General features: G+C 37.2%; 2 protein-coding genes across 4 annotated transcripts in view; one reads left to right on the top strand and one right to left on the bottom strand.

Annotated features, from left to right (window-relative positions):
• Positions 1–978: 978 nt before the first annotated feature.
• On the bottom strand, positions 979–1,783 carry LOC147874417 (uncharacterized). The gene has a single exon (XM_087345877.1). The coding sequence runs from the start codon at positions 1,592–1,594 to the stop codon at positions 1,352–1,354; it is 243 nt and encodes an 80-aa protein (XP_087202003.1). The 5' UTR covers positions 1,595–1,783; the 3' UTR covers positions 979–1,351.
• Positions 1,784–1,891: 108 nt separating this feature from the next.
• The window catches only part of LOC110838312 (tyrosine-protein phosphatase non-receptor type 11), a 78,874-nt gene continuing 58,064 nt past the window's right edge, over positions 1,892–22,701 (top strand). The window contains exons 1-2 of one of the 3 annotated variants that reach the window (XM_087345864.1): positions 1,892–2,147; positions 13,399–13,544. In XM_087345864.1, coding sequence (XP_087201990.1) covers positions 13,420–13,544 — 125 coding nt within the window. In that variant the 5' untranslated portion in view covers positions 1,892–2,147; positions 13,399–13,419. The remainder of the gene's footprint in view (positions 2,148–13,398; positions 13,545–22,701) is intronic. The other 2 variants (XM_087345863.1, XM_087345865.1) reach the window with 2 other exon arrangements.

Genomic DNA, 22,701 nt, shown 5'->3' with positions numbered 1-22,701 from the left:
TAAAAGGTAGATGGCTGAATGCAGTGATGACTGACTCCAGAAATCTTCTTGGAACAGCAGCTTGGAGAAGGATAGCGTTGGATAGAGAGAATTGGAGGAAGAAGATAGAGGAGGCTAGGGCTCGATTTTGGGCTGTTACGCCATAGTAGTAGTAGTAGTAGTTTGTTATGATGATAAAATTCTGAATTTGTAGATGGCAGTCTTCTGGGACGATGTGCTGTGCAGCATGGAAGTTACCCAGAGCTTATCACCCTAATGACGGAGACAGTATCAACCTCCAATTCATCTGTCAGTTTCTACCAGACTGCATGGTACAATATCCCAGACAACAGCCATCTTATGCTTGACACTGTCAGAACGTACAATCTCACACCAGAGTTTCATATGGTAGAAACTGGACTCTTGTAGCATGTATTCATTTTCACAATAAATTTTTGAACTGTGGTTATTCTTTCTCGGACACTTATTATATTTATTTATTTAGTGTTCTGTCTGACGACAGGTCCATATGAACAGGATCCTTCCATCCTTTTCTCGGACTGGGACTTGTTCATATACGTTCTTGGCAGATGATCCAGAAGTGGTTTGCCATTGCCCTCTTCTGTGTGTGAATGGAGTAATTGTTGGGATGCCACGGAGAAACCGGGGAAGCCCCCGGAGGAAAACTACGTGTTGCCTAGACCACGGCTTTGCCCAACACAAGTTATAAATTAGGGCACTACATACCATAAAAATAACAATACTGTTTTCTGGCTGTAACAATGAGTGATATAATGCCAATCTTCAAATTGAAGTACCTCTTGCCCACAAAAGGTGGCAATGAAATTTCCATATGCAACTTATAAAAACAAAAGCTAAAATATGTTTGTCACCTGAAAGCTAAACATGTTCCAGAATGCCCTACTATCACTAATACAGCCAAGTAACAGTGAAATTGTTCATAAATCTTGGTGTAACCAATAAAAACTACTTTGTAAATTAATTTAACAGACATGCAAATTTATATATTCCATACATTTGCAGTCACTTGTACAACAGTGTACCAAAAGTTGGCATCATTCTGCAAAACAAGTAATCACCATCAAATACAACTGCTCAATACAATTAATTTGTTATAATATTTCACAGAACAGAAGGCAAAAGTCTGGTTCCATATGTCCACCATAAGTAAAGTTTCACATAGTGAACAAATCAGTCCACTAATAATATATCATTTCATCTGCCTCGCCAACTTCTTTCCGAAAACTATTTATACACTGCACGAAGTATATGGGACTACTTAACGCACCCAAGTACTATTAAGAAATGAGGTTATGTATTTCCTTTGAACGTAGGGTGAAGAACAATATGCTTATAATTTAAGTTGAGGTGCATTGTCCTTAAGATCCTTTTCACTTGCATCTACTCCCTCTTGCAAAAGATGTTTATTTTCATCAACTTCTTTAATTTTTTTCATTGGTCTTGTTACTGTGAAATACTTATGGAACCTCATACCCAGTAGAAAACAGCCATACAACGTAACACCAATACACGTTAGTACTACTCCTTTATGCAATGTTTCAACTACTTGATTTCTTGTTCGGCGTTTAATCATAGTGATATTATATACTGATGTATTTGGACAACAGTTACGTAGGTTCCTTCACACAGCAGCAGTCTCAAATTTACGCTTTGCACGTATACCACCATAAATTTTTCTGTTTCAGTGTAGGCACAGCTAGCAATCTCGTGGACAACTGTGAGATTATCTATCACAACCACAGATATTACACACTGACCAGTACTTTGCTCCATAGAGTTCCGACTCTGCCCGTAGTTCAAGATTCTGGTTGATAGATGGTAGCTCAAATCTTGTCATTATTTTCCCATTTTCACTTAGATTCTTCTTTGCGAATAATTGCTCCTAACAGACAATGTGTGTTTATCATATACAGAGATGAATTTAAGTTGTAATAATTTTGTGTGTTTGTCGGTCTTGTTTAGTTGACACGTTCTTTTCAGTGTTTCTTGGACATGGTGGTATCCAATATGGTGTCTGCTTAAGAGAAGTAATATGGTGAATTTGGGCTGTTTGAATGTATTTGTGGCTGAGTTTTCGAAACGTGTGTCAGTTTAACGGGTTTATCAGTAACGATGACATCGAGAAGGTATGTAATATTATAACGCAGTACGTATGTGTGTGTATATATTTTTTTATTTTACTAGGCTAGCATTAGGTGTATATTTTTGTAGCATATGTCAGATGGCCCTTCCTTTGACATATCTATGAAATCACAGTTGGTGGGCAGGTCTTTGTTCGTGTTTTCTTAGTACTGTTGAACTTTATGTAACATTATCTGAAATCGTACAAATTAATCTTTAGTATATTTTTGGAGCTAGGTTCTGTAGAACAAGTTAATGAAGGGAGGAGTTGGTGTTTTTGTCAGAAATTAAATTAGATATAATGCATATTTTAGTAGAACAAGATATACCCAGAATGTTGTGCTGTACAACTGGAAACTACACCTTCTGATGTATATCTTTTAAACCATATATAAGGACACAGTAGATTTTTAGTAGTTTTTAAATATATTATTTTTATAAACCTACAGCATAATTTAGCATCTGTGGTTACATAAATATGAATTTTCTTAATGAAAGTCACCATAAGTAATGTCAAGTTTCACTGCTAACACAATTTATTCTTACAATAACTGTAAAAGTCCCAGCAACAACAAATGTTTTTATGGATGTTACTGGGAAGGAGTATTATTCAATAAAACGTGATAAGTGGACTTTCTGACAATGTTTCTTAACTGATAGTGATAAATAACTTAAAATCAGTTGCCAATAATAGAGTTACAGGAAACTAATGAGACTTAACAAATGGTCTTACAATAACAATTTTACAGCCCTTCTTATGCAACAGTCATGGTCTTGAATTAAAGTTTAACATATTTCTGAAGATACTTGTAAACATTTTATAAGTAAGCTCTCCTATTAACTCACAGTGAAGGTAGTAATGAATGGTTATTAAAATACCTTGCAATCATAAGTATCCCTTTACTTGAATTAGTAGCCACAAAATAATGAAGATTTGCATAATGCTTTACAAAACTACATACCATGTAGTTTGTAACAGAAACATTCATTACTTTGCTGTTTTTGGTTGCTATGGACCTAAGGAAGCAATTGTTGGGTAGTGGGTTGAGGTGATGGGGGCAGTAAAGGACTGACATCACTACAGTCTGAATCAGAAATAATCACACTGAAAATTTATCTGTTTTCTGAGATATATGTTTCTGCTTACTGTTTTATAAGTATGGAACTAACATATTTTAATATTATATATATTTGAAGTTTCTGGAAACTTTAATATTTACATTATAGTAGCTGCTGGCCACTGAAGAATATTGAGATGAAAAATTTGGCAGACTGCAGTTTGCGGAACACAGTGTAATTTTGTTATTCCATTCGATTGATGTACATTGACAAGATATGAATGAAAATTGAAAACTTAGACAACAAAAACAAATAAGAGCATTGTAGTAATATACATAAATTCAACATGAAATCTGAGTGGTTATTAACAGTCACATAGGACAGCAGTAAATAATGCAGTCCTAGAGAACTTATCTCAGAAATCAGTATCTGAAAGATCTTGATGCTGACATTCTGTTATAGAAAATGGCTTTATTACAAGTCCCTGCAGTTCAAAATATAACAAGTTATTCCTGCTCTTAGCACTGTGGTATGAAGTGATGTGGGGGTAAAGCTACATTCATTTTTAATCTCGTATTTATTTATAATTTATTTTGTTTGATTCAGAAGTTTATTATGATGTCCTACAATTGGTTTACTATTGTTAATTCTGAAATGATGTTTGTAATGATGATAATAAGTTTATACCAACTCTATATGGTAGAATTCTTCTTGAGAAGCTAATAGTTGCTTAGCTAGCCAGAAGTTTCCTCTTCACCTTTTAGGGAACAGGAGCACAAAAATTGAACCCCCCTCCCCCAAAAGAACTTTACCATAAAATTATAACAAACATTGAAATTTATCTCTTTCTCTGGAGGTTCATTAGCATGTTTACAGTAGCCCACCACACATCATTATTCTGGGCTAAATGAATCTATTACACACAATACCACTTTATATAAGATTTATTTTAATATTATCCTCCAAACAGTGTCTTCCATTGTGTAAGGTAATTCCAGTGAATCTGTCTAAAGTCTGAAGCTTTGTGTAACATTTCATAATTTGACAAGGAGGAATTTAGAATTTGAGACTTTCATGGCGAATACAATCAATAAAATCTTCTCGGGCAATCTGGGTTCTGATGATGGGGACAGAGTTGGTTCCTGAAACACTGGTTTACTACGGTAACCATTTGACATGCCTGATTGCCCGAGAAGATTTTATTGAAGGATGAGTTTGTTCTCCATTCAACCCCCACACTGGAGGCCTGGAGGACCAACCATTGTTGGCTGTCTGCCACTCCTTATTCCATTTATTTGCTGCTACCCTCCATATCTGGAGGCTGTCTTTACAACCAGAGCATGTGAAATGCCTTGGTGATGAGGAACTCACTTATTTGTTTAGTAGATATACAGGGCCAAAGAATTTATATATGAAGATTATTACAAGCTGGTTAATAAGAAAATCTTTTAGAGCAGATTAAATGTAGGAGCGCTTCTCTGAAATGGAGCAGTTTTTTAACCACTTTCACACTACACTATGTTTTTTAGAAATGGGTAGAAATTGGTCCCACAATAAATAGATTTCAAATACATGTAGCTCTGTAACCGCTGAGAATCAGATCTATGTTCATATACCATTAATGACTGGGAATGATGCCAGGATTAAGATCCTGAAGTCATAAGACACATTTTTTATTCTCCTTTAGTTTAACGACTTTCAAAGATATTGTTATTAACTACATCATCAATTAGTGTCATAAGAGACAACAAATGATGGTAGTTTACAGTACTTTTAAGTAGAGTTCCAGTAGGTGGAATTGCTTTCTTATGAGGTTCTGTGTTCAAACTGGAGACTAGCTATCAAGACTGCATATTTCATTGTTTTCCTCAGCCCTTCCAGGCAAATGCTGGGAAGTACCTTAAATTAGGCCATGACTGCTGCCTTTGATACAGTATTCTTTCCAGTTTCTAATTCATAAGCCATTGCGTGTGTAAATATTATTTAAGAATTCAGTTTGTACCTGTAAGAAAACATAACACTTCACCATTTCAAAGATCAATTTGTTAATGCTCTTCAAGGAAATAATCCATTTTTACACTGAGAATCAATCATAGAAGACTCGTAAATACAAAATGCAGAGTTGTGATTGTTGAAGCAGGTCATGTATATAGTTTCTATGTTTGATTTGAGATTTTTACAGCGGTGAGTATGAAGATTTCTGTCTTCTGGGTTGTTGCACTGTGTAGTCTGGTAGATGTTTACCAACGTTTCAGAGGTCATACTGCCTCCGTCATCAGGGTGAAATTCACTGCCCTGATGACGGAGGCAGTATGACCTCTGAAACGTTGGTAAACACTACCATACTACACAGTGCAACAACCCAGAAATCTTTATATAGTTTCTACTGGGCTCTGAAGGGTTAATTATATAATTTGATGCTGTATAGCAGTTTGAGTTACTGACAGCATCTTTAAATAAACTGTAAATAAATACAAAATGGTAGTGATTAGATTGGGCCATACAAGATAAGACTTTGCTTCTTTTATCTTGGCAAACAGCTGGTAATAATGGCTGACTGACAATCATTGAACTGACATGAAATCTGCATTTGCAGATAATAGTATCAAGTCCCCCTTTATGGAATTCCGAATACTGAAGTGGAATAATGTCATTGTGAGTTTCAGAAATGGTAACCAGTGACCTGTTAAAATATACTGCTTTGGAATGGCATTTTTTCAGGTCGTTTCAGATAAATAGAGGTGTTGTGAGATTGAGATTCTGACAGTAGTGAAGTTGTGTTCTGGGTTGTGATGCCATATGGACTCATAAGTACCCCGAAGATGGAGACAGTACTCTTATCCAAAATGTTTGAATCTACCTACGAGTCCACAACCCAGAAGAACAACATTGATAAATACACAATTTATACCACACAGAAATGATATGGTGGTGAATTCTGTATTATAGTATTCATGCTGTGTTTATTACTGTTTCATATTATCATTTGCATTCAACACAAAATTTTTTGTGAAACATCCTGTCTACATAAATTTTATTGTGAAATGTTATAGGATAAATTCGATATATAGCAACATAACATATCAAGTAAATAAAGCAAAATTTAACATGAAAGCAATAAGAAATAATAACATTAAAATGGATCCATTTGACTAAATTACAACTAGTTTGATTATGCTTCAAGTATAGAATAGCAGTGCAGAGAAAGCAGATGTAATGGCCTGATACTGGCGCGTATGAAGAAAAGTAGCAAAACATGCAATTCCCAAAAGATATTGTAAAATTGATGTCCCTTTCTGGTGAGGATAAACAGTGAAACTCTTTATCATATTGTATAAAGTGAAGCTTTCATGGCGACTGAAGTTGATGAAAGACTCTCGGGTTACAAAGTGCGTCAGGTGGCTGAATGGTGAATAAATCATATTCTCTGGCACCTGATGCGGCTTGTAGCCCAAGAGTCTTCCATCAGTCTTTATCATAATATTTTCTCATTCTACTGTTAACTTATCTCTATGAACCTGAAAAGTTAATGACATTGGTCTTGGCATTTTCCTTATTTTCTGAATGCACATTTGTATTATATAACAAGCTTAAAATTAATTTTTCATATTTGCAACACTGCTCTTCTCAGTGCTGTAATACTGAAGTTTCTCATTGTTAGCCTAATTTAAATTGAGGTTGGGAATGTTACTTTCTGTGAAGGGATGAATGAGGAACTTGGGCGTCTGGACCTATAAATCAGTGTTTTATGTGAATTCTCTGGTATTTATATTTGGTGTTTGGAAAACAAGTGTGCAAAAGTAGAATTCAGATATGTGAGATCCTGTGAAGTAAAATAATTTAAATATTTTCTTAAAGAGGGCAATTTCCATTGTGTAACTTTGGTTGATCAGTTATAGAAAATGATATATAGTAACAGCTGTATGCATGCTCTAGCAGTGTGTCTACAGTGTTACTTTGGGGAAATTTGACATGTGCTTACATTTCTTATCGGTCTTTATTGCCCAAAAGTTTATCATAGGCCTGATTATTTGTTACACATTCAATATCAGAGAATTATTATCCCTAAACCCAGCATCTTTACTGAGACTTGAAGCCATGGCTGTTTTCAGGTTTGTGACAATAATTCCTATAATTTTGCTGAAACAAATTATTTTTTGAGCTGTTCTTCTGTCATGCTTAATTTCTGAGTTACAGAAACCATCTTCGCTGAAATGGAACTCAGGGCAGTTTTTGTGGGGTTGTGGCCATTGTTTCTGTAATCTCCCCTTTGAAATAAATGACTTTGGACTCGGTGATATTCTATTGTCACTAGTTTGTAAGGATCTGCTGTTAGCTCGAATCACGTCAGGACACTTTTCCTGAGTTGTGACCCTCTTGAATTCTCTTTCTGGTCTAAAGGAATAAGCATGCCAAGTTTGGTGCAAATTGGTGGTAAACAGGTGCCAAATGAGGCAAGAGTGATAGGAGCATTCTGTGTTGATGGGGATGTTCCAATATGTGTCTTTGTTGTCATCTTTGAAAAGTGGATCAGATGTTGTAGTGTAGTAGCAGACACACTTGTATCAAGATTTCTGTCTTCTGGGTTGTTGCGCTGTGTAGTCTGGTCGATGTTAACCAACGTTTCAGAGGTCATACTGCCTCTGTCATCAGGGCGATGATGACGGAGGCAGTATGACCTCTGAAACGTTGGTTAACATCGACCAGACTACACAGCGCAACAACCCAGAAAACAGAAATCTTCATACTCACTGCTGTGGAAACCTCAAATCTTACTCACTTGTATCACATTCAGGAAACACTCTGTACATACTATGGGAAACGAGTTTTGATTCGAATTTCTCCTGAGCCTAACCAGACAAGTCTTTAGTGTGCTTGGGTAGTATCTTAATTCTATATCCTTCTCAGCTCATAGTTTATAATCAACACACCATTTGTCATTTGGCACTAAATGACCAATGAGGTGTTAAAGCATACTTCACTATGACAGGAACCAGCTGGAACTAAAAGTTATCAGCAACAGTTGCTTAACATGTGCTTTGCAACCCCTCTTATGCAGAACACAGCACCATGTAATGACTGTATATTTATTTTTACACCATAAAATCTGAGTCAGACCTGGCATAGCAGTTGTAAGTGTACTAGTTATCACTTACTCTTGTTTATTAGAGACAAGCGTTTATGCTTCTCTGCTTTCTGTGTATGAGTGAACTTTATTTATTTTACAATTAAAGATAGGCTAATAATATCATGTGTCACTGCTAATAATATTAGATTAAATTCAGGGAATGCTTGCTACTTTTAAGTTCAGAATCTTTTGTGTTCCCAGATCCTATCTAAAAACGTAAATATTAAAATATTCAAAATATTAATTTTACCTGAAGTTGTCTATCTTCTGGGTTGTTGCATCGTGTAGTCTGGTAGAAGTTTACCGATGTTTCAGAGCTGCTTACTGTCTTCATTATGGGCCTCTGATGGCGGAGGCAGGTGCTTATGGTTTTGTTTATGTTACCCCTGAAACATCGGTAGACTTCCACCAGATTACACTGCACAACAACACAGAAATTAGTCATCTTTGTACATGCTACTGTGAGAAACTCAAATTTCACTTGTAATTTTACCTGTTTTTTGTATGGGGTGAAGCTCGGTGTTTTATTTTATGGGTACAGTATATCTAGAGTGGGGGATTTTGATAACAGGGTACTGAAGAGACTACTTGGGATAATGTAACAGGAGGGTAGAGACATTTGCGTAATGAGGAGCTTCATAATATAGGATAATCAAATTAATAAGGAAATGTGAAGCATTTAACATACGCTGATTAACAGCAGTTGAATATGGAATTAAATGTTGGGTGGGAAAAAGATGAGAGGAGAGACTGAGGCATAGATGGGAGAGTAATATTAAAATTAAGTTTAAATAAATATGTTTTGAGGGTGTGGGCAGGATTCATCTGGCTCAGTATAGGTAACCAATGGCAGGCTGGGTTCCATAATAGAAAATGTTTACTGATGTACTAGCTTCTCAGTCACCGTGGTTTATTTAGTTTATTCACAGCTTTGATTCTGAAGGGTTCTGACAGTGGTATATTACAGTCTGGATTACTGAGTTTCTTTTTTACTTTATGGTCTGAAAAACCAGATCCAGTTTTATAAATGTAGAGGGTTTTTGAGTTCCAGATGATGGATAAATTTCAAAAACTCAGTAATTCAGATCGTTCATAATGGCCTCTTAGTTTGTGGGAGGGGGTAAGATTTGCAAGTATTTGAAAATTAAGTCCTAAGAGAAATATTTGGATCTAAACTTAAGTGATAATTGAACTTTTGCATAATGAGGAACTTCATGATTCATAAAGTGTCACCCATTATTATAAGTGTTCAAATCAAGGATGTAACTGAGATGGGAAAGCAAGAAATACTTTGGGAATTTGGTTGTGAAACTTTTGAAATCAGCAACTTAAGGAGGTGAAGGATAATATTAAAATGGATATAAAGAAAAAGGTTGTAAAGCTGTGAAATGGATTGAGATAGTGATCAGGATTCGGTCGAATGACAGACTGGTGTTAGTTATGAGATTTGAGGTTCTTACAGCTACAAATGTTAAGATAGCTGACTTCTGTGTTGTTGCACCCCGTAGTCTGATAGAAGTTTACCCAACCTTCATGATCGCTGCTCTGATGATGTAGGCAGCAAGCCCTTAAATGTAAGTGAATTTCTGCCAGAAGACACTGTGTTAGTCGTGTTGAACCTTTTGGTTGTATTTCAAGAGATTCGGTGAAATGTTTTTAGCCGTGTAATTCTTGTTAGCCTGTTTAAATCAATTAATGTATCAGAAGTTGGAAATAGATTTCAAATTTATTGTTTTGATTTAACTGTTGTAATGGAATTTAAGAGAAGGAACTGATGAATTGAATAACTAAAAAGAAAGTAATGCTCACATGTTGATAAAGCCATTTTAAGTTTGGGTTTTAATGTGTTTTACCCATTGCAACATTACCTACCCAGGAAGGACAACTCCCCCTTTGTTAAACTGTAGTTACTAAACAAGGAAGTTGGGCACTTTTCTCATTCATTCCCCCTTGCTAGCTATACCACATTCTAATAACGTAGCATTAAAAATTGTCAGTACTGTGTGTACTGACAGTCCTTATTTTTCGCCATTATATTAATATGGCAAAGAGTGCTTGGTTCACAAACAGCATTTCTTCATGTCTGATTCACTGTTATCTGATAATTGAAATTGGCCATGTTGTCTACCTTACGTAATAATAATCACAGCTTAATGATCTTCAGAACTTTTCAAATGTGGAGGAAAGTTGCTAAAGGAGAAATTACCTTCAAATTATCTTCAAATACCAAATGACTGGGAAACAGGTGTGGTTATCAGAAAACACAAAAGGAAAAACCTAAAAATAAATGCGATAATTATAGAGGTATCACATTACTGTCAACTGCTTCCAAATTGTACTTCGAAATAAATTGAATTCAATAAGTGATCTAAGGTTGTTGACATGTTAATGAACTTTTTGTTTCTATAAAAGGCAGTGTATTTCCTGAGTACCTGAGTGTACTGTTAGCTTCTCAAGAAGGACTTTGTCCCTTGTTGTTAGGATAGAGGCCACTAGCCAGTGATGTAGCTTTGGAATTTTTTGAACAGTCGAATGGTTGTCGACTGCTGTAAGGTTCTGTAACTTGGAGAGTTACTCTAGTTTTGTCTCCTATTTTATACTGGAACACTGATATTTTATAGGTGTGTGTAGTGAAACGTGTTATTTACTTTACAAAATTATGTAATGCCAGTTATGACTTATGATAGTTGGTTTTTGAATGGTACACACAGGGACTGTGATGCTTTCTTTCCATTGACATGATAATTATACTTTATAACAGAGCCAACAAGGAGATGCTTTATCATCATTGCTTTTCAACTTTGATTTAGAATACGCCATTAGGAAGGTCTAAGGAAACCAGGTGGGATTCATATTGAATGGGACACATCGGCTTCTGGTCTATACTGATGATGTAAATACTTTGGGGGGATAACATAAATACCGTAAAGAAAAACAAGTGCTTAGAAAAAAAATTGTACTCCTCCCCCAATATTGTCAGGGTGATTAAGGTGAGAAGAATGAGATTGGCGGGGCATGTAGCGCGCGTGGATGGGGCAAGAGGCGTGCACCGGGTATTGGTTGGGAAGCCTGAGGGGAAGAGACCACTGGGGAGACCTAGACGTAGATGGGAGGATAATGTCAGGCGGGATCTATGGGAGATGGGAGTTGAAGGAGACTGGATTTTGTTGGCCCAGGACAGGGTCCAGTGGAGGGCTTTGGTTAATTCGGTGATGAACCTTCGGGTTCGGTAAGCCATCTAGTTGGTTAGTTATTTATTGATATCTCGTCACCAGAATGAAGGTCAAAATCGTCACATAAAAATAGCTAATGGATCCTTAGAAAATGTGGCGAAGTTTAGATATTTGGGAACGATCAGATTTTGATTCATGAGCAAATTAATAGTACATTAAATTCGGGTAATGCTTGCTACCATTCAGTTCAGAAACCTTTGTATTTTGGTCTGCTGTCAAAAAACAATTTTGCCTGTGGTTTTGTATGGGTGTGACATTTTGTTATTTTTAATGTTTCCAGATTGTGTGTATGTTTTTAAGGGAACGCTAAGACCAACTTGGGATTTTTTTCCATTTATATTGTGTGATATTTTTAAGCAGTTGGCTATTTATATTTTTTGGATTATAAGACATTCTGAATAATACTTTTTCTGGGTGCGATATTGTGGTTCTTTTACCTGCCTTTTTAGTTTGCCTTACAAAGAACACAGTTTTTTGTCTGGTTTATATATGCTATTTATGCCTTGTCGGTTTGGAGTTTCGTTGACTTTATTTAGCCCGAAGATTGTCCAATAACAAGAAATGTTTTGCAGGCATTATACTGAAACATGCATGAGTGAGATGTCTTGTGGGATATATCGTCCAGTAGGAGAAAAGAATTCAAGTTTTTATTATCTTGGGCACGTGGAGTGATGATTTAACAGGATGATGTAACGCGTTGTGGCGCAAGACTCAAGGTCGAAATCCCAGCAGGTAGAAAGCTTGTTCATCATGGCTGTCACATGGTCGTTTGTGGACTTGAGTGAGCAATTTGTCTAATTCTGTTCTAGGTCAACTCAAGTACAGCAGTTATTAAATACATGTTGGAAGATAATATTAAAATGGATTTCAGGGATTTGCGTGTGAATATGATTGAACTGGTTCATGATAAGGTCCCGTAGAGTGGTTTAGAAATGTATTGAGAAGTTTAGTATCGACGCTGTACCAAGGAGAATGTGTGAACAATAGATTTTTATTAGGTCTGATGTAGCAGTCCAGATAGACTAATTTGTGTATGTTTTTTTTAACTAGAATTCGAAGTATCTTATGTCATTTCGACACTCATGAAACTCTTAAAGACTTATGCTATTTGTTGAGATGCCAGTAGGTGCTGAAACATGGTCATAAACATTGCCATTACCGCAGGTGCACACTACCAACCGACCAGTGTGGTCAGGATGTGTATGGAGCGGAAGTATACATTATCACACAACAGCTCACGAAATTTCCGTTACATGTAAAATCCTGCGTTTATGGAGCAGTAACATGATGTAAAGAACACTTGGATTGTAAGATTTGATATTTTCACTTCTCTGAGTCTGAAGATGGATGTTTTATGGGTTGTTGCGCTGTGTAGTCTGGTAGAAGTTTACCGACGTTTATGAGATCCTCGCCACCTTCATCATCAGGGCGATGAGTCCTAGACGTCGGTAAACTTCTACCACATTACACGGTATTCTGGTAGATTTTTACAGCCCTGATGATGGAGTTAGCAAACACTTCTGAAACATCGTCACACTTCAACCACACTACACGGTGTAGACATTTCAGAAGACAGTCATCTTCAGAATTTCTGTTTGCCATCACCGTTGAAATCATCTCTGGAATTCACCTGTCTTCCTCTCCAGTAGAACTAAATGGTCTTTACTGCCAAGTAAACTTGGTTGTAGCTTGAAGCCGACCGTATTCATCTTTTGTTGAGATTGCATGCGACTTAACCTCACTCATCCAGTAGCCGTTACGCACAGAGTAACTCCACCTTCAGATGGTTGGGACACAGTTGACTGGCCTGATAATGGGCGATCCGTTCTGTTGTAGAGCCGTTGAGGCTATCCGGGAATGATGCCCACGCTTTGGGCCCGTGTGTGTGGGGCCCTGATCCAGTTGGCGACCAGGGACAGTCGAGGCAGAGAGGCGCGCGCTCAGGACGAAGAATCAGCCAGGCGACGCCAGGGACTGAGGAGGTTCGCAGAGTTTTGCAAGGTTTCGGGAGTGGGATAGTCTGTGGCATAGTCGGCAATTTTTTTTTTATGATTTTGTATGATAGTACCGATTCTTTTAAGACCGATTCAAACTGCTATTGTTTTTATTTTTTTATTTTCATGTTTTTATTGTTTTCAAAGAAGGCTGAATTTTGAATAAGTTGCATGGAAGGGTGTGATCTGTACTTTGAATGAGGTGCATAAAACGAGTGCACGATGGGGATGTAATGTATACGTATGATTTATGCCCGAAATTACTGACTATTTCGATTAAATTTGGTATTGGGATATATACGAAAATTTGGACGAATTCAGGTTGTAACGTTTGTTTATAACGGTCCATTACAACAGTTATTTTGCATAACATTCAAATCGAACATTTAAAATGTAAGTTTTTGTTAAAAGAGTCGTACAAAAGGCTAATTCCCACGTAATAATCAATATTAAATTCGCTATTAATCATTATTAAAAATATTGATCTCAGTAATATATTTATGTTTGAAACAGTATTTTTTCATGGTTATGGTGCATTTTTAACGACATAAAAGGAAAATTATTTATGGTTGAAATGTGTCTCTATTGTGTTTTGATATTATGCCCATGCTGGTCTTATTGGTTTAATTTTTTATGGACTTGTGGGTAGATTCCAACATTTCGGAGGAATATACTGCTTTCATCTTTATGCCTGTAGTTCTGAGGATGGAGGCGACATGTTCCTCTGAAGCGTTGGTAGCCACCTACATATCCACACGGAGACAAAACCCAGAAGACTAACATCTACATATTTACCGCCGTGAGAATCTTAAATCTCATGTTCGTATTATTAGGTACGAATATGTGGTAACTTTGGTGGGTCCCTCGCACCACGGCATGGCGCGTCCTCAGGTTGAGGATATAGCAACAGCCTCCAGTTATGGAGGTTAACTGCGAATATATTCAGTAAGCAGTCACGGACAGCAGACGATGGGTGGTCCTCCAACTTGGGGGTTGGGCGTGAGGTAACAACATTTCACCGTAAAAACGGCATTGTTACGCAAAAATTACCAAAGCCTCGGACCAGGACGGCACGACCATCGCAATCGAAAAAGGAAATGAGATTTAGAATGTGGAATGTTAGGAGGCTCTAGGGCTGGGGCACTGAAATCAGTGAGTAGGGAATTAGAGAATTATAAGTTAGATTTAGTGGCAGTACAGGAAGTGCGATGGGAGGGGGAGGGCACGATCCCTGTGGACAATTTTACATTTTTCTATGGAAAGGGGAATGACAATCATCGGTTAGGGACGGGTTTTTTTGTTCATAGCAGAATTAGGGCAGCAGTTAAGAGAGTAGAATTTGTTAGTGACCGGTTGTCTTACGTAATTTTGGAAGGACGTTGGTGCGACATCATTGTCCTTAATGTTCATGCCCCAACTGAAGACAAAAGCGATGATATCAAGGATAGCTTTTATGAAGAATTGGAATCAGTATTTGATACATTTGGCAAGTATCACATGAAAATTCTGCTAGGAGATTTCAATGCAAAAATAGGGAGGGTGGACATTTTCAAACCCACAATAGGTAACGAGAGTCTGCATGTACTTAGTAATGATAACGGTGTTAGAGCAGTAACCTTCGCTACGTCGAAAGATTTAATTGTAAAGAGTGCAAAATTTCCACACCGTGATATTCATAAACACACTTGGACTTCTCCAGATGGCAGCCCAGATAGATCATGTTTTAGTAGATAACAGAAGGCAGACAAATGTAATTGATGTGAGGTCATTCAGAGGAGCAGATTGTGACACTGATCATTATCTGGTGGTAGCAAGAGTGGGGGAGCGGCTTTCAGTAAGTAGACGAACTAAACAAAATTTCGACACAGAAAGATTTGATTTGAAAAAATAAGTGAGGGAGAGGCATAGGAACAATATCAAGTTGAAATTTCGAATAGGTTTCAAATTTTAGAGACAGTTAAAGATAATGAAAGTTGCATATGAGATCCATAAGCTTATTCAGTTAATTTGGGATAAGGAAGAGATGCCACAACAATGGAAGGAATCCATAATTATTCCTATTCATAAGATGGGGGACAAGACTGAGTGTGGTAATTACCGAGGAATTTCACTGCTATCAACCTCATACAAAATTCTATCGAACATTCTTTTGGCAAGATTAACCCCATATGCGAATGAAACTATTGGGGATCATCAGTGTGGGTTCAGACGAAACAGATCAACGATTGATCAGATCTTTTGCATTCGTCAGATACTAGAGATAGAACCTTTGGGTTTTGTAAGCCATCTAGTTAGTTAGTTTTAATATGTCGTAAACGGAAGTCCTTACGATACGTTCAAATTCGAAGAGAACTTATTTTTAGTTTTGTTTTTACAAAGACACAACAATTTCTGTCTCTGTCCCTTAAAGCAGCCAAGAATACTGCCAAATTGAAAACAAGTCAAGTGCATGTTTATCTGTTATTTAAGAAGTGCACTACTTTAATTGTGTGTTTGTAATGTCCTTTAAATTTTGTTTGTGGGCATGAGGCAATATTGAAGTGAAGATTTGTGGGGATAAACGTCTGAATGTTAATAGCATAAAAAACATTTTACCTCTCCTATCGCCCTTTGAAATTACAGTACTATAATTAAGATTGTCGAAATGAAAGCTGTAGTTTATTGCAAACACCATTGTTCCTTACATGGAACCTAAATCTTCATTGTCGCCTTTATGAGAGGCTTCCACTGGTCCTTGTCACTAACCACACAAACGGAGTTGACATCGTCACGCCTTTTTTAAAATTTATTTTGTATTCTGCCATACGTTCCTGTGTCACTAAAGTGGACCTCAGTTACTCCGGATAAAATTTTATATTAATTTCTTATCTTCCATATTCGTCCTTAAGTCCTGCCAATTTAATCCTTCTTGTGATTGGCTACTTGTCCCTTCCCCCTTTCCAGTGAGTCGTAAAGAAATGTATGTCATTGTGCACATTTTGGGGTGTGATAAAGGAAGTCTGTAGAAAGTTAGACTCGCCACACAGTCAGAGGTTGTCCCCTACCGGATGTTGACCTCACGTTAATTTATTTATGCCCAGTGAATCCCATTCATCCGTGCTTCCAGCATGAGCGACTCTACTGTGATGTCTCTTGTTCTACGAGAGGCATGGTAGATGTCAGAGCAGTGGTACAAACGTTGAATCTAAATCTTTTTTAGTTTATCCATGAAATATCGTTGCCGTATTACAAGGTATTTTCCCAGCCTGCGACTAGACATGAGTTCTGATAGCTGTTTTTACAGCAACGACTCGATCGAGTTACCTTATGGCAGTGCTTCTCAAACCTGGGTAAATTACCCAAAAAACGGGTAAAAGTGGTTTTTCTTTGGGTAACGACACACCCATTTCTGTGTGACTTGACTGAAATCCCCGATAATGTTAATGGCCTTACGATCAAATGATGGAGCTTAGGTTAAGTATTCAGTGCAAAATGTTATTTGAAGAAAAAAAGGACAATTTGGAGTCTTTCTGGTTAACAATTCACGATGAATATCCTGTGGTAGCTGGGGAGGCCGTGATGCAATTATTGCAGTTTCCGAACACCTGCATGTGTGACGTAGGATTTTCCACTCTTGCCTTCATAAAGAGCACGAAACGAAAATATTTGCTGAACCCCGAATACGATGTGAGCTCTGCTCTGTCTCCAATTGCTTCTAATTTTGCGAAACTAGTAAATAAGATGGAGCAGTGGCTTTGTACTCATTAGCCGGGACCTGGGTGATGAAATATTCGTGGTGAATAATTACCAAATTTTTTGTGGCTGCTAAAATGTTTGGAGATGTTTAAAATAAATACACTGCATCAAACATATTTTTTGCTTCCTATTTTGACGTAAATACGTCTATAAGGAAGGGTCATTCGGCAAAAGAGTGTAACGAAAAAGGGAAACGAAAAAGTTACAGGAAAATCTGTAAGATCCGATAACAATGGTTACCTACGGAACGTCGTCTGTTTATTTTATTTAGTGTTCTGTCTGACGACAGGTCCATATGAACAGGATCCTTCCATCCTTTTCTCGGACTGGGACCTGTTCATATACGTTCTTGGCAGATGATACAGAAGTGGTTTGCCATTGCCTTCTTCTGTGTGTGTGAATGGAGTAATTGTTGGGATGACACGGAGAAACCGGGGAAGCCCCCGGAGGAAAACTCCGTGTTGCCTAGACCACGGCCTTGTTCAACACAAGTTATAAATTCGGGCACCGCCGGGAATCGAACCCGAGACCCCAGGATTACAAGGCCAGCGTTCTAACCGCTAGACCACCGTGGCGGTGTCATCTGTTTACTCGGTATCATTGTTACCTAGGAAACGTTACATTACATTTCATTACATTCATCTACCACAGACCCATCTTAGGCGTAACTAATTCAAGTTAAATAAGCAATGTCTTAATAAAACTTATCTCAATTGTAAAGAATGTATGAAGGAAATATTTAGAATAAAGCCAATATATAAACTTCCTTTCCGTATAGACGTATTTACGTCTAATTCTCCGGAACCGTGGGTCCACTGACAACTTTTTTTTACCAATATCTCTTCACGTGTCAATTATGTTTTCTGTGCAGTTAGAGACCTTCTGATAAGTGGTTTTGGGTAATGAACAAAAAAGTTTGGGCAGCAGTGCCTTATGGGTACAAGTGAGACTCTGTCGCTGTGCTAACCATTTCGATAGATATCAGAGTTTTTGATGGTTGTTAGGATGAGAGACTTGTATGGTTTTATGGTGTGCTGAGTGTGGGACCTGTGATATCTTCATGACGTTTTTGTAGAAAAGAAAAATGTTGCAACCACTTCCATACTCATGATAGGACAAGTTCGGTCAACGTTGTAAAGCCAGGTGTGTTTTATGGTGTGTTCTTAGTATTACAGATTTCGTAAGTCAGATGCCGCGCCTCGTTTTGAGAATTAGTAAATAAAGTGTCAGATAACGTATAATAAATTTTTCTCCGGTTATCAGCCGTGGTAGGTGGTTTAATGAAGAAAACTGGTACCCGAGAAGAATTTGTTGTATTTAATCACCTTGAATGCTTCAAATCATGTGTCAGATAACGTGTATTTTATCACAAAACCGTGATCACGGGACTAAACATGTGTGCCATCGATGCTAGTTGTAATGGGGTATTTAATTTTTTAATTAAATCTTTTTAGGAAATTAGCCGCGTCCACGAAGAGACAACTTTTCGGGAAACATCTCCGTCCACATCATCAGGGTTCCCGAAACGTTGGTCTCTTCTTGTAACCAGTTGACGCGGCTGATTGCCCGAAAATATTTTATTGAGTTTGGTCGCCACAAAATCTTCAAATAATATATAATTCGGCGAGTACAATCGATAAAATCTTCTCGGGCAATCAGCCGCGTTAACTGGTTACCGTAGTAAATCGACGTCGTCGGCAGTTGTATCAGAACCCTTATGATGGGGACAGAGTTGGTTCCCGAAACGTCGGTTTACTACGGTAACCAGTTAACGCGGCTGATTGCCCGAGAAGATTTTATTGAATATATAATTCATTGTTGTTCTTATTCTAACTTGTATATCGTTTCATTTACTCGCTTTCATGTAGTTTCATATCTTGTTCATGGATGGCGTGTGTATGGGTGGACGCCTGTCATCTGACGGTCGCTTCGAATACTAATATGACATGAGATTGAACGAAAGTTTGTTCTTGTAAGTGGATTTTTCGATAAACAAAAACTATAACCATGATGATACGTGTTTTCCCTGTAGAATATGATAAAAAGTTTTTTTTAAGAATTTCCTACAACCTCAAGATTCTTTACCGTGTTAACAGAATTCTTGCAATTGTACTTTGTACGTAACCAGTAACAAATCCAGACGTATATTGCCCATTTTTCGAACATCTATTTCGGTTTTATCATCCGGTCTAAGTAATTTGTTTTCCACGTTATGATGTAAAGCTCATTATTTAATTTTCTCATTCTACACTTCTCTTTTGCATTCTCCTCAGCGTCTTGTTCACTCTTCAGTCAGCTCATGGGCGAAATAATAAAGATAATAGCTCTTTTTAAAATCTACGTAACACCTCTTTAGCGGCCACAGCGTCTGATTTTCTGTAAATAAGAATGGAAACACATTATTTCCATGCTTTAGTTGGCATTTTGTACGCCGTTCCTGTTCGCGCATGCATGTTCTGACCCTACGTTAGTCTAAATGGAGCAATGTCATACGGGGCAGTGAAGAGGTCGTCCAGCAATTGGCCTGGAAATTGCGCCTGCGAACTTCTGTTTCGAGTACACGCAACACAACGCTGTCAGAGAAGTTGCCGCACCGACACGGCGAATGTGTTACACATCAAGTAACGCTGTAAATTAAAGTCATTTTGCTTTTCGTATCTGCTAGAATCTACGGTGGGTGGGGAACCTGCATCCTTAAGGCCACATGTGGCCTTCTAGGTCCTTAAGTGCGGCCTTTTGACTGAATCCAAATTTTACAGAACAAATCCTTTTATTTTTATTAATACATGCTGCAACCAAATATTCAAATGCTTTCCAACAAAAAGCAGACACAACAAAGTCATTAAAAGATTAGTTAACTTTAAAATTAACAAATAGTTTTAATTTTTTGAAATTATTAAGTACATAGTAGTTAGATTTATATAAAATAATGTACATTTTTAAGTATATCTAATTGAAGTTTCTTGAATGCGGCCTTGTTTGATTACAGCTAAATTAATGCGGACTTCCAACATGAAAAGGTTCCCCACCCCTGTGATAGATGAACGTATTTTAATGAAATTTGACACATCGATCAAATTGATTTGGCTTAAAACTTGGATATTACAGGCTGATTTAACTTGAGACCTAGACTCTCTTTGGCTGAAATTTTTATATTATCTGTAATGTTCCCATTTCCCATTGATGTCCGCATTGTCATCGAAGTTTATAGAAGATGCAGACCTATTTTAGATTTTGGCCTGATACTGTTCGTTCACTTCAGCTTCGATTAGCTTCTTGACATTAAATCTCTGTGTATCAGACCTTTGTGTTGCTCGTTCTACTTATTAATGCTTCCCCTTGCGTCTTGCAACCGCCATGTAGAGGTCATCATCACAGTCAACCCCTCTGAAACATCAGACATCAAATATACTTAATTGTCGTCTTCTATAAATATGTGATCATTCCGATTGTTTCCGCCAGGAAAAGTCCAAAGTTGTGTTGGTAGATTCTGCGGTGTAGGAATTTTTCACTGCTGGTAGTTAATTTTTTATTTTGAAAAACTCATTCCCAATCATTGGTTAGGAAATGTCATCTCCCTCCATCTTTTAATTGACGTCATCTGACATCAATTTCATGTCGTACATACGGAATTTATTAACTACGCGCTCTACTTCCTCGTAAGTGTAGTTCTTTGTCAACTTTGTATTTATCCTTCGTTGATGCGCTGAATGAATTAACGCTTCTGCTTCGTGTTTAAGAGGTCCCGGGTTCAAATCCCGGTCCGGAGACCGGCTTTCCTTACTAGGGTTTTTGTAATTTTTCTCAGACCCCTCAGGAAAATTTCGGAATAGTACGTTAAATTAGGCCACGACCACTTCCTTACACATCCGTTTCAATTAGTTATTGTTATCCTCTCATTTGGAGCTGTGTAATTCTGAGTTACTGAAAATCGTCGTTAAATAAGTAAAATATTCGTTGGTGCATGCACATTAAACAATTTAGAATAATTAAAGTGTGATTAAATTAAACCTGCACTTAAGTCTGTATAGTCTTTTTGTATGAGGGTGAACCTTGGTCTCTCGTATTAAGAGAGGGAACACGCATTAAGAAGAGTTTTTAAAACAGTGAACTTAAGAGAATACAGTATTTGGACTTAGGGGGGCTGAAGTGAAAGGAGACTTGATAATAGTGTATAATGAGGCGCTCCATAATATCTGCTAGGTGGGTTACATTTTTAAGTGTGCTTAAAGAGAAATGAAAAAGGATAGTGATTAAATATGGCGACGAATAAATTTTAAATTGTGGGGGGGGGGATAACAAAGATGAGGGATAGTAATATAATTTAAAGTAAAGTAGAGAATGTAAACACGTTAAAAGACATGTAAAGATATTTAGTAGTGGACATGAGAGCAGGGGTTTTGACTATCGCCTGAGGTGGTTTTATGCGTCGCCTCAGTTTATCATGGGACATTCTTGAATGGAAGCTTGGAATATACCACGACCACTTCTAAAACCAGAGTCGCTGTTAAAGGAATAAGGGTGTCAAAAGTGATGGAGAAACACATCCAATGAATGAACGTCAACATTGACACTTAGTGAATTATCTTGTCTAGTACAGGTATTCAAAATGACCACCGTTAGATTTCCCCCAGAAAGACAAAACACGGAAATCGATAACAAGGTTGATATTTCGTATTACAGGCAACTCTCGATTTACGAACGAGTTCCGTTCCAAGACGTTGTTCGTTATGAGTATCTTGCATTCCTGAGCTCTTACTATACGTATCGTATACGTTAACAGCCATTTTAAAGCATTAAAACCATGTACTAAACATCGAATTGGCTATAAAATACGTTTTATTATAATGTATGTATGCGTTATGCGAGAAAACATTCTACGCGGCGTTGCATGTAAACCAACGTTTTTGTACTTTCTAGATTAGTTTTATTAACCAAGAACAGTTCAGTATAATTATCATATAATATTTCTATGATAATTATTGTAATAAATACATTTTTTAAAAGTTTTTTTATTTAAATCTTACAATTATGTTCACTAAACGTTTGGCATTTCGTTTTATAAGGAACTTTGTCTATTGGCGACTTTATTAAATTTTGAATGAGTTGTGACGTTCTTTATAGTGAATGTTCGTAAATCGAAAGTTCGTAAACCGAGAGTTGCCATAATGTGCATACATCTTTTTGGGACAACCTGTTTTTGGACATCTTGCTGGCTTCTTACCACAAGAAATATCGAGTTACGTAATTGATTTGATTAAAGGGACCGTAATCGCTTACATTTTTACGGTAGGATTTAACTGATTAACATTTCGAGTCGGTTTTAATAGTAACAGGGTGTCTCTAAAACCGAGTTAAAAATTCTGTGAATTGCTTTCTGTTCCGCCTTCGGATACTGGCTGCGTGTCCA

The sequence above is a fragment of the Zootermopsis nevadensis genome, unplaced genomic scaffold, assembly GCF_977971745.1.
Source record: "Zootermopsis nevadensis isolate Lab colony 2312 unplaced genomic scaffold, Znev_1.0 Znev_ptg000009l, whole genome shotgun sequence".
In the NCBI taxonomy this organism is placed as follows: domain Eukaryota; kingdom Metazoa; phylum Arthropoda; class Insecta; order Blattodea; family Termopsidae; genus Zootermopsis; species Zootermopsis nevadensis.
The sequence above is the reverse complement of the archived record's forward strand: the minus strand, read 5'-3'. Positions and strand labels throughout refer to the sequence as shown.

Excerpts from the sequence above, each read along its gene's own strand:
- LOC147874417 (XM_087345877.1), bottom strand. The coding sequence starts at position 1,594 with ATGATTAAACGCCGAACAAGAAATCAAGTAGTTGAAACATTGCATAAA.